The sequence below is a fragment of the Protopterus annectens genome, chromosome 11.part0 (genome assembly GCF_019279795.1).
Source record: "Protopterus annectens isolate FY-2018-M chromosome 11.part0, PAN1.0, whole genome shotgun sequence".
Classification (NCBI taxonomy): domain Eukaryota; kingdom Metazoa; phylum Chordata; order Ceratodontiformes; family Protopteridae; genus Protopterus; species Protopterus annectens.
In genome coordinates this window covers 231690839-231706841 of record NC_056745.1, presented here as the reverse complement: position 1 = coordinate 231706841, position 16003 = coordinate 231690839, and the positions used below count along the sequence as shown (strand labels likewise).

Sequence of the window (16003 nt, the reverse complement as noted above, 5' to 3'; positions counted from 1 at the left end):
CTCGAAGAACAGAACCAGTGGCAGCCACCCTGGAGGAGGCCTGCACAGCATCAAAACCACACTGCAAGGAATGTTTACCCACCTGTTCAGACACATGAACTAAATCCTGCAACTCTTTACACTCAATACCTTCAGCCAGAGCATCCACCTTAGATTTCAACTGTGAAAGAAGATAATTCTGATATTTTAACATGTGAAACTGACAATTCAACGCCCTCATGGCTAAAGTGGAAGAAGTATACACTTTCTTTCCCCATCTATCCAAAGCCCTTGCCTCTTTATCAGGAGGGACAGGATTTTTAACAACTGAGGCCTTCACACCTTTAGGCCCCTGAGAGACAGTTTCTGGGTCTGCCCTAGGACTCTTAAAAAGATACTTATGAGCTTCAGGCACCCTATAATACCTATCCGGTTTAACTGGGGCAGGAGGCAAAGAATCAGGATTCAGGGAAGCCTCTGCAAACACATCTTCCACCACATTCAAAACAGGAGGTATAGCTAAAGGCCTATGCTGGGGTAAAAACAAGAATTCCCTAAGCCTTTTCCTGGAATCAGAGAAATCTTGACCTTCCCATTTAAAATGCTCCCTCATGGAATGCAGAGTCTCCTCAGGAGGAGAAGCAGAAGGAGTAGAATCATCCACATCAGAATCAGAATAAGGAGGGTACTCCTGCAAGTCTTCAGCCGAAGACTCCGAAGCCTCCGAGCATTGCTCAAAACTCTCAAACTCAGGTTCCACCCTAGGCCTCTTATCAAGAGGGGGCATAGAACCCCTAATCATAGTAATCAAATCCTCTGCCATTTTAAGCATATGTTTCTTAGGCAAAGATCCTGAAGCACTAGGAGAAACTCCCACAGAAGCTAAACTTGGCCTGCCCCTCAAAGAAGCCTTGGAAACTGAAGGGGAGGCTCTAACCACCTTAGGAAGAGAGGGAAGAACAGCCACCGGAGAAGCCCCCTCAGCCTGGCCTACTTCCTGAGAGGATACATCCTGTAACAGTAAAGTCTCTCCCTGAGACTCCAAAGAGACACCTGGCAAAACCTCCGGCTCCACTGAGCCTTCCAAAGAACCGACGTCTGGGACTGTCGGTTCCTCCACCCTAGGCTTTGCTGCTTTATCTTTGCGTTTTAGCGAAGCCGGCCGGAGCATCCGGCGGCATTTTATAATTACAACGCTTCCCAAACACTAACCTGGCACAGTCTAACCTTCTCTTAATAGTGCGTTTGTTAAATCTAGCACAAGAGCGGCATCCAACAACGTCGTGCTCAGGCCCTAAACAAGGTATACACAAAGTATGGTAATCCCTATGAGGTATCTGTTTCCCACAAGAAATACAGTTATTCACTTTTTCTGACATCCGGTTAAATACTGAGGCAAGAAAAACCAAAATATTCCCCAACGGGTACTTAGCCAACTTTGATTCGGTCTGAAACTCTGACTTCAGAAACTTTCAGAACACCAACCTGCACTCGCAAAATTGCTTCTGCATCGGACCATGCGGCAAAAAAGACTGGGGATATGACGTCGGTCATGCGCATTAGTACCCTGACGTACTGACGTCAGTCTAATGCGCCCTGACCGACGTCAGCCATATACTTTGGTATTCGGGCCGACTGGACAGCGGACTACCCAATAGTTAGGACTGCAGCAATGTGGAATGAAGAACATCTGTTTATTTTTGTCATAGATTCCCCAAGTCTGGTGATAACCCTTTCTTTTTTTCTATTTATTTATTGCATTTGTTTGCCAGGTTAGTCCAATCAAGCATAATAAGCTCCAAAACAAAAATACAGTTTTTAATTAAGATTTACAATTGCTGAAAATTATAAGCCATACAGTCATGAAAGATAACTATACAAAGTTTAAATGAAAGACTTACTACATAATGCTGTACAATACAACTTTAAAACAATGCAAGATATAAGAAATTATCACAAATTCACAATATTGAAAGGATGGCGTTATAATTATACTATCAAGTCAATAAAAAGATAGGGGCTGCTGAGTAAAGCACTCCGGAATAGCAACAATCAATGTAGAAAGAAAAAACAGGAGTGCACCAATGGCTGAAAAAATCAAAAGGCTGCAACAAGTTTACCGTTTATTGTTAAAAGTGGAGTAAGCGCTTTCACGTCCTACGACGCTTCATCAGACTTCAACACTCCTGTTTTTTCTTTCTACGTTATAATTATACTAAGTTGCAAGGTAAAATATGAGGAATATAAATATGGAGAGAAAAATAAAAAGAGTATTCAATACAGTAAATGAACTACTGAAAAACAACGCAGATGCAAGTTGGTAGTCTGACAGTAGAAAAAGAAGGGGTGAGGTGAGAAAGGGAAGAAAAGACGCTGGAAGCATAACTGAAAAAATACTATGGGGAAGGCTGAAAAAAATTTAGCTGGAGACAGTGAGCGCTATAAGTGAGAGGTGGAGGAGGATGAAGGATGGCAGAGTCTATAAGGATGTCTTGTGAAAAAGTTGAGATGAAAAGACCAGAGTGGGATGATGAAATGTAAAGCTGAATTCACTGTTGCCAAAGTTGTTGCTGTGATAAAAGTTTTTGTGCTCAGCAGTTATCAAATATTGTTGCTTAACAGCAAATTTTCTAAACTAATATTATCCAAATACACCCTTATTTTCCTTTTAGCACTCTGCATTTGCTGTTGCTCTTGTTCTGCAAGATTCTTATTTTGCAATGCTTAAACTTTTGTCCGCTTATCTGAATATTCCCTATTACCTCTTTCCCATATTTTCTTATGTCTACCATATTTTAAACTCCATTTTTATTGATTCCCACTTAGTTGCTATGCCTTCTGAAATGTCTTCGCTAATAATACTTACATAATTTCCATTACCGATACATCCTTACTATTACAAATCACTTGTCATCCCTTCCCCCATAACTAATACTCCCTTGCTGAAAGCTTATCAATTGTTCCAAAATTCTCTTAAGCTCCATAATACTAGTTTTAGATGAAATCTAAATGCCTACTAGCATAATCCTCCTCCCCCGCCAATAGCTCTTTAATACAACAAATCTACCATTACTGTAATTTTTCCTCTTCTATTGCTCTTGAAGCCCCACTAGCAATCAGTATTGTTACTTCCCCCTTTCCTTTTTCCCTGATATTTTGCTGAATATCCATCCTTGTATCCTCTCTGTCAAATTCCCTGCTCATCTCCATCAAGATTCATCTTTGATAACATTCAATACTTTCTCCTTTTTGTCAATACCAGTAAGACTTTTTCCATTCCATGATAATGTGGACAGAAAAGCCACTATGTTAAAAGAAAAGTAAAAGCTCATTCATATACTCTATTTATTTTTATTTATTTATTTGCAGTTGGTTTACTAGGATAGTCCACTGGGCCAAAATAACCCGTTTTCAATGGAGTCCTGGGGAGAAAAGCTCCAAAAACAAATTAGCAAGGTTACAATAAGGTATTTAGTTTCAATTATACAATTCCTATGGACTTGGAAATAAGGTACTCTAGTGTACAAACATATACAAATATTACAATCTTGTATCGCTGAAAACAATTTACAATATAGAAACTGAGAGGCTTTTACAAATTAGGGTGGGTTACACTGGAAATATATTTCATACATTCAGGATGAGTAGCTTAATACAAGCAAGAGAAAGGTATATGAGCTGACATAGAACTTTTCAATATAGAAACAGAGAACCTTTTCTATCTTAGGGTATATTTACACTTAGGTACCTTTAAGTATTCAGAAAAAGTTAATACAAGCAAGAGCAAGGTCTATGAGTTTAGGAGAGTAAGTAGAAATTCCCATTAGGAATAGGGGAGGAGAAGTGGAAATTCTCAGTATGAGGAGATTATGTTGAGTGTATTATAAGCAACAATTCTTCTGAATATATATTTCTAACTTTTCAACGTATATGGACATACTTGTTTGGCAGACTGATCACTTATGTAACTGCTACATCTCATCTGCAATTGAACTCGTCACATTTTTCAAAACTTTTTCAATAAAAGCACTCAAACAAAAACAAATAGATTTTCAGAACCCCCCCAATCCTCCTTTAGTTTACAAAAAACACATAAAATGAAGTACATTTTCAAAAAAAAAAGTATATTCCTCCAGACAGGAGCAGCTGGCCCAAATTTATGGCTGCACCCACATACATTACCTGTTCTAAAATTAATGTAACCCATACTTAAAGCACATGTTAGAGCACGTGTTCCAACTTGCACCATTCTTATCTTTTCTTATCTCTATTTCTTTCCCCAGATATGCAGAATAGCTTACATGCTTTCCAGCGAACATCGACTTTTAGCCTATGAAAAAGTACACTGGCCACCTTTAAAAAAGCCAACTAAATTGTGCACTATTACGATAAATACATTAAATTACTGAGGTTGCTGGGGAGGCAACTACTTCTAAAACTTATTCACTTCCCACAGTTTCAAGCTTCAGTTATTTTTCACTGAACTGCTTACAAATGCACCTTTAAATGTTTACTATACTGTACCATGTGCATTTTGCAGAGCACAGAGTCTTCACACCTCTCATGATTAATTGCTTGCCCCCACAGATTTTTTCTGTCGCCAAATAAAGCACTTAGTAATGAAAAAATGGCTAGTAACATCACAAATGCACTACAGCATCCCTAGATTTCTTGAAGCACAATGCATAAAACTCTCATGATTAATTGCTTGCAAATGTAGGCTTCTCGTCTCCCACTGAAAGCATTTCTCAATGGAAAAATAGCTAATGACTGTAAAAAGAAAGCACGACCATTTCCATGACTTTCATCATTTTGACTCATTTTTCAAGCCTAATTGTTTAAAAAATGGTCTATTGCTTAAACAGAGGGCATTAATCTAAATATCCACCCTATAAAAATGGAGGAAGTTATCTTAATTTGATATACAATATGATCAATACACTTTAACCACCCTCCTCATCTGCAGCAGCTCAGGATCACAACATTATTTTAACTACCAGCCACTCAACATTGTCTGCAGCTTTGTACTATGTAGCCATCAATTCAAAAAAGTCTTTTGCACAGTAAGAATTACCCGGTTAACAGTATAGCAAGATCTAGGTAAGGTCTTGTAAGACAAGAACTACCCAACAGAAAAGTAGCTTTAACCTGATATGTTAGTACAGTTGAAGGACGTACAGGCACCCGTAAAGCACAATCAGTCATGGATGCCTATTAACTTTAGTTATGTTTGTTTAATTATGCCAAGTTTGTGTCAGGAACTAAACAATAACTACAGCTGATGGCATTTACGTCAGTAAAGTTTTCATGTCAATAGCCTGATGGCAAAGAAATGTAGTGCACTCTTAAATGAGGAAGAAAAGGAAACTCAGTCTTTGTGTCTGGAGTAATCAGACATTTATACTGTTGAAAAGGCGAGTTCAGAGGTTGATGCAGTTAACCTTACATTTAGAATATCCAGAACTCAGTAAAATCCATTCTTTTTGGTAAAAGGATTACACGAAGAATGCTTCTTCCATTTTTCACAGGTGAAATACTAAATAATTAAACCTATTCACTGTAAGCCAGTTTGCATCTGTTCCCTAGGAAGCAAAAGATAAAATGCATTCAAACATTATAAATCTGCAAAATCAAACCGCTCTGGTTTAGTCTTCTTACCTGGTTTTCCTGTTGCAAACCATTAACACAGCTCTGGAGTTTCTGTAGATCTTGTCTATATACTGCAATTTCTTGAGGGCCCTTGGCAAGCTCAGCTTTTAATTGGGTTATTGTAGTCTACACAAAAGGCAATCATAATAAAAAGGGTTACAATTCTGCAACAATTCAAAAATTCTCTAGAGAAACAATGGCCTTTAGTACACCAAACACAAAACATTCTGATTCAAATTAATAGTTACATGGAACTGGTCACCCAGAATGGATAGAAGGACTATCCAACAAGACAGGAGATGAATAAAATACAAGGTTCTCTAAAGTATTGATTGATACACTCAACAGTCACTTATCTGCAATAACCTGCATCAGAGGGCTATACTGTATTCTGCTATACGCAGTGGAAAACAGTTATAAAGAATCCCATAATAAAAATGCTACTTCTAGCAAAAGCTATTAAGACTAAATCAATAACAGAATGGTTGGAGTGAAGACATAAGCAACAGTGTTTAGTAAAAGCATGCAGTGAGACACAGTCTGGTCATGATTAATGTCCACAAAGGACACTTTTGAAACAGGCATAACCCCACCACCAGAATGACCCTCAACTGCAAGGGCCAAAAGGTAACTGAAAAAAGAGAGAGAATGATGTAGCCTGTAATCTGTCTGGGTACCCTCTGCCTGACAATTGTAACTCCTTTACTACTTGAGGCACAGATGAAAAACTAACTATATATAAATATATATATCCTTAATTAATGCATTCTTGAAGTAAAACAAACTGATGGTAAGCACATATGAACATATTTGCTTTCTAATGATTAGTGTGTGAATTCATTGGCCTCAACAATTAACGAAACAATCTTTTTTTTCTTTTGCAATAAAATAACATTGGTCGTGGGTTTAGCCACCATCCAACCACTAATTTTAATCATCATACTGCACGTCACAAATGAGAAGAAATTAAGAGCAACCAGTAATTTCATGGACTGTTGACTGTGATGAGTTCACACTCAACAACTTAACAGGTTCTCTCTCAATGCCTGGATTCTGCCCCTAGAAAGAACAGAAGGTGCTGAATGGCCTAACTGACTGGCATACAGTTCAGATACTAATTTCGGGCAAAAACACAGGTTTGTACCAAGGTAGACATATGTGCAAACACAGCTTCCATCTCTGGAATCAACCTGGCAGACATAATGGAGACTAAAAATAAAGTTTTCAAAAAGTCAGACCTCATGTATGCGCAGACAGTTTGCTCAGATGGTGGAACGATAAGCCTATCAAATCAAAAATGATAAAAATACATGTATACATATTTGCCCCAGCCCAATAAATTACTTCTTTTTCAGCAGATACAGTCTCTTGTTTTGCTGGAATTATAAAATATCCATACTTTTTTTTCTCAATTTCAACAAATAATCATATCTTCTCTTCCTGCACTACTGCTGATTGTTTGTGACTTTTTCTTAACATACTTGTATAGCAAGGAAATGCTAAAACTGACTACATGCAAGAATACCTTTAGCAAAATTAAATCTTAAATCTTACAGCAGAATGACCCAAAAGTTTTAAGAAAATGAACCTCAGGTCAAAGAAGAAATGAACAATGAATTTTAAATAAAGTAGAATATTTAGTTGCTAAGCATCCTCACAGTATGACGCTGTCCGGTTCGATTCTCAGCTAGAGCGTCTTCTGCGTGGAGACATGCATGAATGGGCGTACCTTAGTTGAAAGTTGTGCATCAGGCCTGGCAAGCCGGTACGTAAAAATCAACTGCCAATCATTAGCGGACCGGAGTTCCGCTGTGGCGACCCCTAACCAGGAAAAGCCAAAAGACACAAACACAAACAATTTAGTTGCTAAGCAAGTTTAAAGACACTGAAAATCAACTGAGGGAAAAAAATTAACCTGCCAAGAAAAAAATCGAAACGGAATTAAAGTAATTTCCTCACTACATCGGCAACTGAAGTTCTTAAAATCCAAGAAGATCCTTCTCTTGGCATTGAAAGGTTACACAAAGCTCCAATCAAGCAATTTTAATCCCATTACTCCGTACCATCCAGGTTAATTGTAAAGTTTCTAACTTTCCTGGATAAAAATTAAGCTTGAAAAAAGAAAGCATGGCAAAATTTCCCGTAAACTTTGGTAATATATTAGATAGAACAATAGCAATATATCAGATGGAACAATGATCATTCTGAGAAAACTTTTTAAGAAAAGAAAAGGAAAAGAATGCTGGTCATTTATAGTGATTTGCTGATATCTGGACAATTATCTTGGCATTAACTGCCAAACAGTACCTTTCCCCCAACAAGGGAATGGTTTCATCCTCTCCTTCCTGGAGAAAAATACTTCTAAAGTATGCAATTTCCATGCACTGAAGTTACTGAGGAAAAAAACAGTGAACTTTAACCTCAACAATGTCAGCACAGGAAAAGCACATGTTGCAGCTACAGAATTTAATGGTCACACCACTGGGCATGTGCAACTGTGCCCCATTAAAGTCTCAGGAAATACTGCACACTACCCTTAGACAATATCACAACAGGGAAATCTACATTTTTTGGGCCACAGTCTACTAAAAAGTTTGCAAAGCTTTTTATTAAAAAATAGGCCAAAATGTAAGGAAGGACAAGGAGGAAAATACACTGAAACACTTCACTCATTAAATGCTACAATGCATAAAGAAACACTGGCAAATCAATTTACTTAAAATACTCAAAAATATATAAACACATTCAAGTTCATTATCATCCTGTAATAAAACTTCTCTTCGGAGGAAAGTCTGCAAGATTAATAGGTTTAGGAACTTTCTAAAGCATATTTAGTGACAATGTAATGACTTATAAATATTCAGATAAACTGTAAAGGGAAATTTTTCTAATCAGTTGATGTTATATTATAACTGGCAGTTGGTGCACAGTTAAGGCTTTGAGCTGTAGTTCCTGTGGTTCAGGGTTTCATTCCTTCAGTCATCATTTGCCTACTGTATGGCCAGAGAAAGTAATTTAACCAGACACTGCTCAAGGAAAACTGTAAATGTGGGCTAGGCTCCTCAATGGCCCTTGACTGTAAGACTAGCAAAGTACAGTTGTGTAAAACCTTACCATAACAGTAGATGTCCTTCTCATTATTGTTGCAATATTCTTTACATAAGGGATCTTCTGCCAAGGATATCCAAATGTCTGGTCAGTATACCAAATCCTTTAGGTCTTAAAGACGCCGTATGTCACACAGATGCTCCCCGCATACGATGTAGTGCATAAAGGTAACATGCAGACACAAACATTCAGAGTGAAGGCAAAAATATCTAACAGAAATGCCTCAGGAGGAACAGAATACCCTCAGGAACAAAAGCGAACATGTACATCCAGAAGAAAAAATGGAGAGAAGGAAAAAGAATAAGGGCCCCTTGGCCAGGTGGGCAACAGAAATACTGAGCAAAAGCTACAACAGAGGAGTAAAGGGGGTAGGGAGGAATTGATTGCTGCAACACTAAACAGAAGAACATCTACTGTTACGGAAAAATTTTGCACAACTATACCTTACTGGGATTACTGTCCTTCCATATCAATGTTACAGTATTCTTGAGAACAAGAGCTAAGAAGAAGCCTGGGAAGAGGTAGCCACAGAACAGCCCTCTACAAACATATGCAGGATAGCCCTGGCAAAGTCTGCCCTGGCCATGGAAATAAGATACAACTTGCAATGTTTACTGAAAGTATGAATGGAAGACCAAGTAGCAGCCTCAAGGATGAAACTGGTATCCAGACTCTTGAAAAAAACACCAAAGGAGGCAACCGCCCTAGTAGAATGTGACTTTACAGATGAAAAAAGACATTTGCCATGAAAATAACAAAAGGAAATGGCCTGAGAGATCCAGGAGGAGATGGTTTGCTTAGAAACAACCTGTTTGCTTTCTGACGAAATATGAGGATTAATAGAGTCGGGGGAAAGGCATACAATAGACCGGGAGGCCAATCGTGAATGAAAGAATCCTTCGGGGGCTCCCCTCTTGGGTGTTCTGGAGAAAGTAGTTGCTGTATTTGTTGTTCAGAGGGGACGTAAAAAGGTCACAGCAAGGCTGTCCCCACTTGTGGAATATGTTTTCAACCACTTTCTGATTGATGGACCACTTGTGAGGCATAATAATGGATCTGCTCAACTCGTCTGTCATCACGTTCAACTTTCCCCGAATGTGCATTGCTACACAAATTGGGGGGACGAGATTGTCCACTGCCACACTCTGAGAGCCATGACCTGTTTCCCCCTTGCTTGTTGATGTACTAGACTACTGACATGTTGTGCAATTGGATCGCAACTTTCCCCAGAGGAAGAGCACTCTGAAAGGCATGCAACACTAGCAGCACCACTTTCATCTGTAGGACATTTATGTGCGACTTGGCCTCTTTTGTAAACCAAGTGCATTGGACTGTTTTTCCCAGATAATGTCCCCACACCCTATCTAGGAAGCATCTGTGGTCACTGTGGCATTTGGGAGAGGAGGAAAAAAGAGGCGTCCTTGTATACGTTGATACGATTGAATCCACAATAAAAGATCCTTCATGCAAGTGTTTGTGATTCATATCGGGGCTGACATGGGTTCATGAATGATAGACCACTGAACTGCGAGCATCCATTGTAAGACTTTCATGTGAAATCTCTCTAGTGGAACTAGTATTATCACTGCTGCCAGAGAACCTAAAGCTTGAAGTATTATTCAAGCAGATACCCTTGAATTGTGTAGCAACTTCCTGACTTGAACTCTGATGGTCAACACCCTTGATGATGGGAGACATGCTACCATCTCAAATGTGTTTATGTTTGCTCTATGAAGTCCAATGCTTGACAGGGTTGAAGATGTGACTTGTAATTTACTGTAATACCAAACAAAAAACACATTTGAAGAATCATGTCTTTTGCTTCGAGCAGTAGATGCCTAGTGGGGGGGGGGGGGTTATAAGCCAGTCAGCTATGTCTCAACTGAGCTACTGCCACACATTTGATCATTCTGGGGGCTGTACTTGGAACTGGTAGTGACTATCTACCAGCCAGAAACGTAAGTGACTTCTGGATTGCCTGCCCATCTTTATGTGGTATTATGCATCCTGAAGGTCTGCCATGCACATCCAATCTTCCTTCTCCAAGTATTGACGAATGGACTGAACCGTTACCATCTGGAACTTGCTCTGATAAACTGATTTGTTCAATCTGCTGAGATCTAAAATTGGTCTCTAGTCCCGTCTTTTTGGTACCAAAAAGAACTTTGAGTAAGTTCCAGATCCTCCCTGATCTGGTGGGACTTCATGGATGACTATTGTTTAGCAGCCTATGTATCTAGATGGCTGGTTGCTCCTTTTGACTGGGTGAAACATCAGGGAGTCTTTTGTTTTGGGTGGTGGACAGGAAAAGGGAATATAGCATCCTCTGGATATTATCCTCTGCACCATATGTCATTTATGTTCAGCCAGGCTCTCAAGTGCAGGGATAGTCGACCCCTGACTGCCTCCAGAGAACAGCAATTGGGCCTCCATTCAGAAGCACTGGAAGAGTTTCCCAAAAAACATGATCTCTGGAACCTTATGATGCGGAGGTCCTCTTCTACAGGGGCGGTGTCTTCCATCATTGCTCCCCCCTCTGCCTTGGAGGAACATTCACCACGTGCTTGTGGAAAAAGACCCTTGTGATTTTCTGAACCACATCTTTCCACTGCGCCTCTGATTTTTTGAATATGGTCTTTTGGGGCATGGAAAAATGAATGCCCACGGCAGAAAAAATCGTCCCATCTTTCTCGCACCTAGACAGAGTATCTCTGATTTCTGGGCCAAATAGGGAAGTGCCGTCAAATGGAGCATTGGCGAACAAAGACTTAAAGGGCTCAGCAAAGTCCCAACAAGTTCATACAGGCTTATTTCCTCAGAGATACCTGAGCCCGCAGTTCTACTTGCCCCTTTGGCTCCTTGCAAAATGAGCCTCATGCATAAGTTTGCAATAGCATGCAGGGTGGCATGCTGGTAGGTAACTGAATCCTGTACCTCTTCAGACACTGCTCCTGACAGGGTATCTGAAAACTTCTTTATCAGACCCTTTTGTAATCTGGTAAAATGGGAAAAAGAATTCAGAAACCTCAAAGGCAAAGGTTGCTGAAGAGAAAACACTCTTCCCACATCTATACATCATCCCAGAATCCTTATTAGGAGGATGAACAGTAGAACTTTCTTCCACAAGTTCTTTTTTTATGACTGCCACCACAACCATGGCATCTACTGGAACACCTTTTCACCAAAATTTTTTATCTTCTGGTGCTATCATATTTGGTATCCAGGGGGTATGATCAATGGAATCTGGAGCCTCCCATGCCCACTGAGAGATCAACTAGATGAGCTCATCGGTGGGGAGGGGTCACCCAGGAGGTAGAAGGTCAAGATTCAAAAGCTGCCAGGTACACAGACTTCTCCAATGAGGGACTGCTGGGCCTCCAGCCACTTCTCTGTTTCAAAATCTCTAGGATGTCCCAAAAGGAAACATCATCTGGAGGTGACTGTGGGGATCCCTCACCTTCATTGAGGTCAGTATCATTGGCAATGCAATCCTCCATGGAGTCTAGGTGCTTCCTCTTACACTTCTCTCTTCCAAGGAACCTCCTCCATGGGGAGCTCTGGTGAATTGGAAGAGGAGGGGAATCCTCTTAGGTAGCCTGGGGCTTCTGGATTTGCTATCCCTGTGGGAGGTCTGATCTGGGTGCAAGATCTGAAAGACGGAAGGCTGTGGATCCGAAGGGGTAGATACTATCTGTGCTGCTGAGGTAGACATAGCCTTCTCCAAAGCCTCGAAAGCTGATAGACCCCAAGAATTGAAGGATTCCTGATCTGACAGGTCATGCCTATGGATCTGGGCACCCTAAAATCCAGATGACAGGGCTCCCGAGGCCAAATCTGGGAGTGATCCGAGCCAAGACTCCAAGACATAGGGATGGCTCCAAAAACTTTGGAGTCAAACCGACCATCTCAGACCTAACTGGGCCGCCATGACCCAGAGAGCAACCCAGCTCCGACTGACCTGAGGAACTTGGAGCAGAGGTCCAAGCAGAGGAAGGAAAGGTCCTTGGCTCCAACCCAGACAATACCAGATGGATTGTATCTGAAGGCTCTGAAACTTCCAGGGGAGTCGGAGGAGGAACCTGAAGTGGGGATGATTATAATCGAAACTCATGACCCTTAGGGGTAGGAGCAAAAGGGGGCCTTGCAAAACCTTGCACCCAGAGGATCTCCTTAACCATACTCTCCACTTCATCTTCCATAAGGCTTCTAGATGAGTGAGTTGATGACACCTATGATGACTTTTGTCTCTCCAGGAAGGGGGAACGTAGTCTGGATGGTACTGGATTGAAAGAAGAAGAGTACCTAGTCCTAGGTAAAGTCTGAGTGGGCTTGAAAGGGCTCCTCATAGGATCCAACAAAAAGAAGTTATGTTCTTACCATAACGTTCCATGTGAGTTGTTCATCTCGCCTTTGTTCTTACACGTGGGTACGGAGCCGATCCATCGGCTCCGAGTCGGACGCTTTCCAAGCTCAAGATCTTTGAGTAGCTCAAGGCACAGACCCTATCCCATGATGCTCTCCTACCAACCTCAGATCTAGTTTGCTGAACCCAGCAACAAAAAATACAACTAAGCACCAAAAATACAATATGTCCATATGTATATAGCTATTTACAATTAGCTAAGAGATATCCTGGCTGGACGGAAGGACACTAGTCAGACCAACCAGACAACCAGTCATACCCATTCTTCCAGAATCCAGAGGGGGAAGGTGGGAGGGAGTGTAAGAACAAAGGTGAGATGAACAACTCACATTGAGCATTATGGTAAGAACATAACTTCTTTATGTGAAGTTGTTCAATCTCGCTGTTTGTTCTTACACGTGGGTAGCATCCCAAGTACCCTAATCCTGGGCGGATCACAGGACTACATTCCTGAGAAAGGTAGAACCAAAGGAAGCTATTGCTGAAGGAAGGGGAACCATATCTGCAGAGGCCAAATCGGGGCAATCAGAATAACAGCCCTTCCCAAGATTTTGGCTTTCTGTAAGAATCTGGGGATCAGAGGGGTTGGTGGAAAGGCATAAAGGAGACCCAAGGGACAATCGTGAACGAGCGAATCCCTTGAGCAGTCCCCCAGTGGAGGGTACAGGGCAAAGTAGTTTCTGCATTTGGCATTCATCGGGGATGCAAAAAGGTTGCAGCAAGGCTGGCCCCATCTGCGGAATATCATCTCCGCCAACAGAATGGCTCTGCTCAGTTTGTCCGCTATCACGATGGATGACCCCAGGATGTGCATTGCTATCAGAAAGCGCCCAGTGGATACAGCCCACTGCCAAATTCTCAGGGCCTCTCGACATAAAGGGTAAGACTTGGTTCCCCCTTATTTGTTGATGTACCAGATTACCAACACGTTCTCGGTCTGTATTGCAATCATCTCTCAAGGTAGGGAGTTGTGAAAGTGTTGCAACACTAGAAACACTGCTCTCAACTCTAGGACATTGATGTGCAAATGGGATTCCATCTCTGACCAAGTGCCTTGGACAGTTCTTCCCTGAAACTGCTCCTCCCACTCTATCAAGGAAGCATCCGTGGTCACCGTGGCTGATGGAGGGGGAAGTACAAATGGATGGACGACCTACAGTTACCTGGTGGCTGTTCAACTACCAAAGGAGGTCCTTTTTGCAAGCATTTGTCAGTAAAATCTTGTGTGACATTGGAAGCTGTTGATAAGACCACTGTGTGAAGAGTAACCACTGGAGTATCTTCATGTGGATTTGTCCTAGAGGAACCACTATGAGTGTCGCTGCCATGGTGCCTAACAGCTTCAGAACCTGGAGTACAGGAACTCTTCTTTCCATTAACAAGTGGGACACGACTTTGTAGAGAGATTACTCTTGCTTGAGGCAATCTGACCAAGGCGGTGGTGGTGTCTAGATCTGCTCCTATAAAGGAAATATGCTGTGACGGCAATAAAACAGATTTTTCGAAATTTATGGTTATGCCTAACTGGGAACACAGTGTAATCTCTGGAACGAATCAGCTGATGCCTGGTGGTGGCGATGAGGAGCCAGTCATCCAGATATGGAAATACGCAGAATCCTAAATGTCTCAGGTGTGCTGTGACCACTGCCATGCATTTGGTAAACACTCTGGGGGCTGTGGTGAGACCAAAGGGCAGAAGCTCGGAATTGGTAGTGACTGGCCCCAGCCGGAAACACAAGTGATCTCTGGATGGTCTGGCCATTTTAATGTGGTAGTACGCATCCTTGGGATCTATACAGCACATCCAATCGTCCATTTCTTGAAACGGTAGTATCAATTGAAGCATGACCACCCAGAACTTTTCCTTTTTGACAAAGGTATTGAGTTTGCTGAGGTCTAAGATGGGCCTCCAGTCCCCCGTCTTCTTTGGAACTAAAAAGAACCTGGAGTAAGTTCCGGATCCTATCTGGTCCGCCGGGACTGGCTGGATGACTTTTTTTCTAGCAGCTTGTGAATTTCTATGGCTGCTTGATCCCGCAGACTGGGTGGAATGTGTGGGATTCTTGTACAAATAGAAGGGGATTCTGAAAAGGGAATGATGCATCCTCTGGTAACTATGCTTTTTACCCAAGAATCTGATGCAATTCCTAACCAGGTATCTGGGTATAAAGCCAAGTGACCCCTGACTGCCTCCAGAGCAGGGCAGTCAGGCCTCCTCTCAGGAGCGCTGATAGGGCTTGCCAAGGAACTGCTCCCAGTCACCATGGTTTTGCAGACCCCCTCTGCCGCCTGGGCGGCATCTACCATTATAACCCCCTCCTCTGCCCCTGGAGGGGGGTTCACTACATGTGTTTTGGAAAGCACCTCAGGGTTTCCAGAACCACATTTTTCCACCTTTCTACCCTTTGGGGTATGGTCTAGTAGGGGTGGAAAAACGGACTCCTACGGCAGATGGTCTTTCTCTCCTGCTCACACTTAGTGAGAGTCTCCTTGACTTTGGGCCCAAACAAGAAAGAGCCATCGAATGGGGTGTTGTCAAAGGAAGGCTTGAAGGCTTCCGCAAAGGAGCATAAGCGCATCCAGGATTGTCTCCACAGAGCTATTGCTGAACCTGCTGCCCGGCTCGATCCATCGGCTGCGTAAGAAATGAGCTGCATGGATGAGTTCACAATAGAATTAAGGGTGTTAAGTTGTGCCGTCACCTTTTCAGAGACAGTATCAGCTATGTTTCCCTGTAGAGCATCTCCAAGCTCTTTGAGGAGATCTCGTTGTAGACGGGTAAAATGGGTTAAAGTAGTTAAGCTATCTCATTGCAAATGTTGCAGAACTAAAGATGCGTTTCCT

The 16003-nt window shown here is 41.7% G+C and overlaps 1 protein-coding gene across 1 annotated transcript in view; it reads right to left on the bottom strand.

The window, feature by feature from the left end:
• Positions 1-16003, bottom strand: part of EEA1 (early endosome antigen 1) — a 1728461-nt gene that overhangs the window by 1076001 nt on the left and 636457 nt on the right. Inside the window, exon 11 of the mRNA XM_044087190.1 lies at positions 5638-5754. Coding sequence (XP_043943125.1) covers positions 5638-5754 — 117 coding nt within the window. The remainder of the gene's footprint in view (positions 1-5637; positions 5755-16003) is intronic.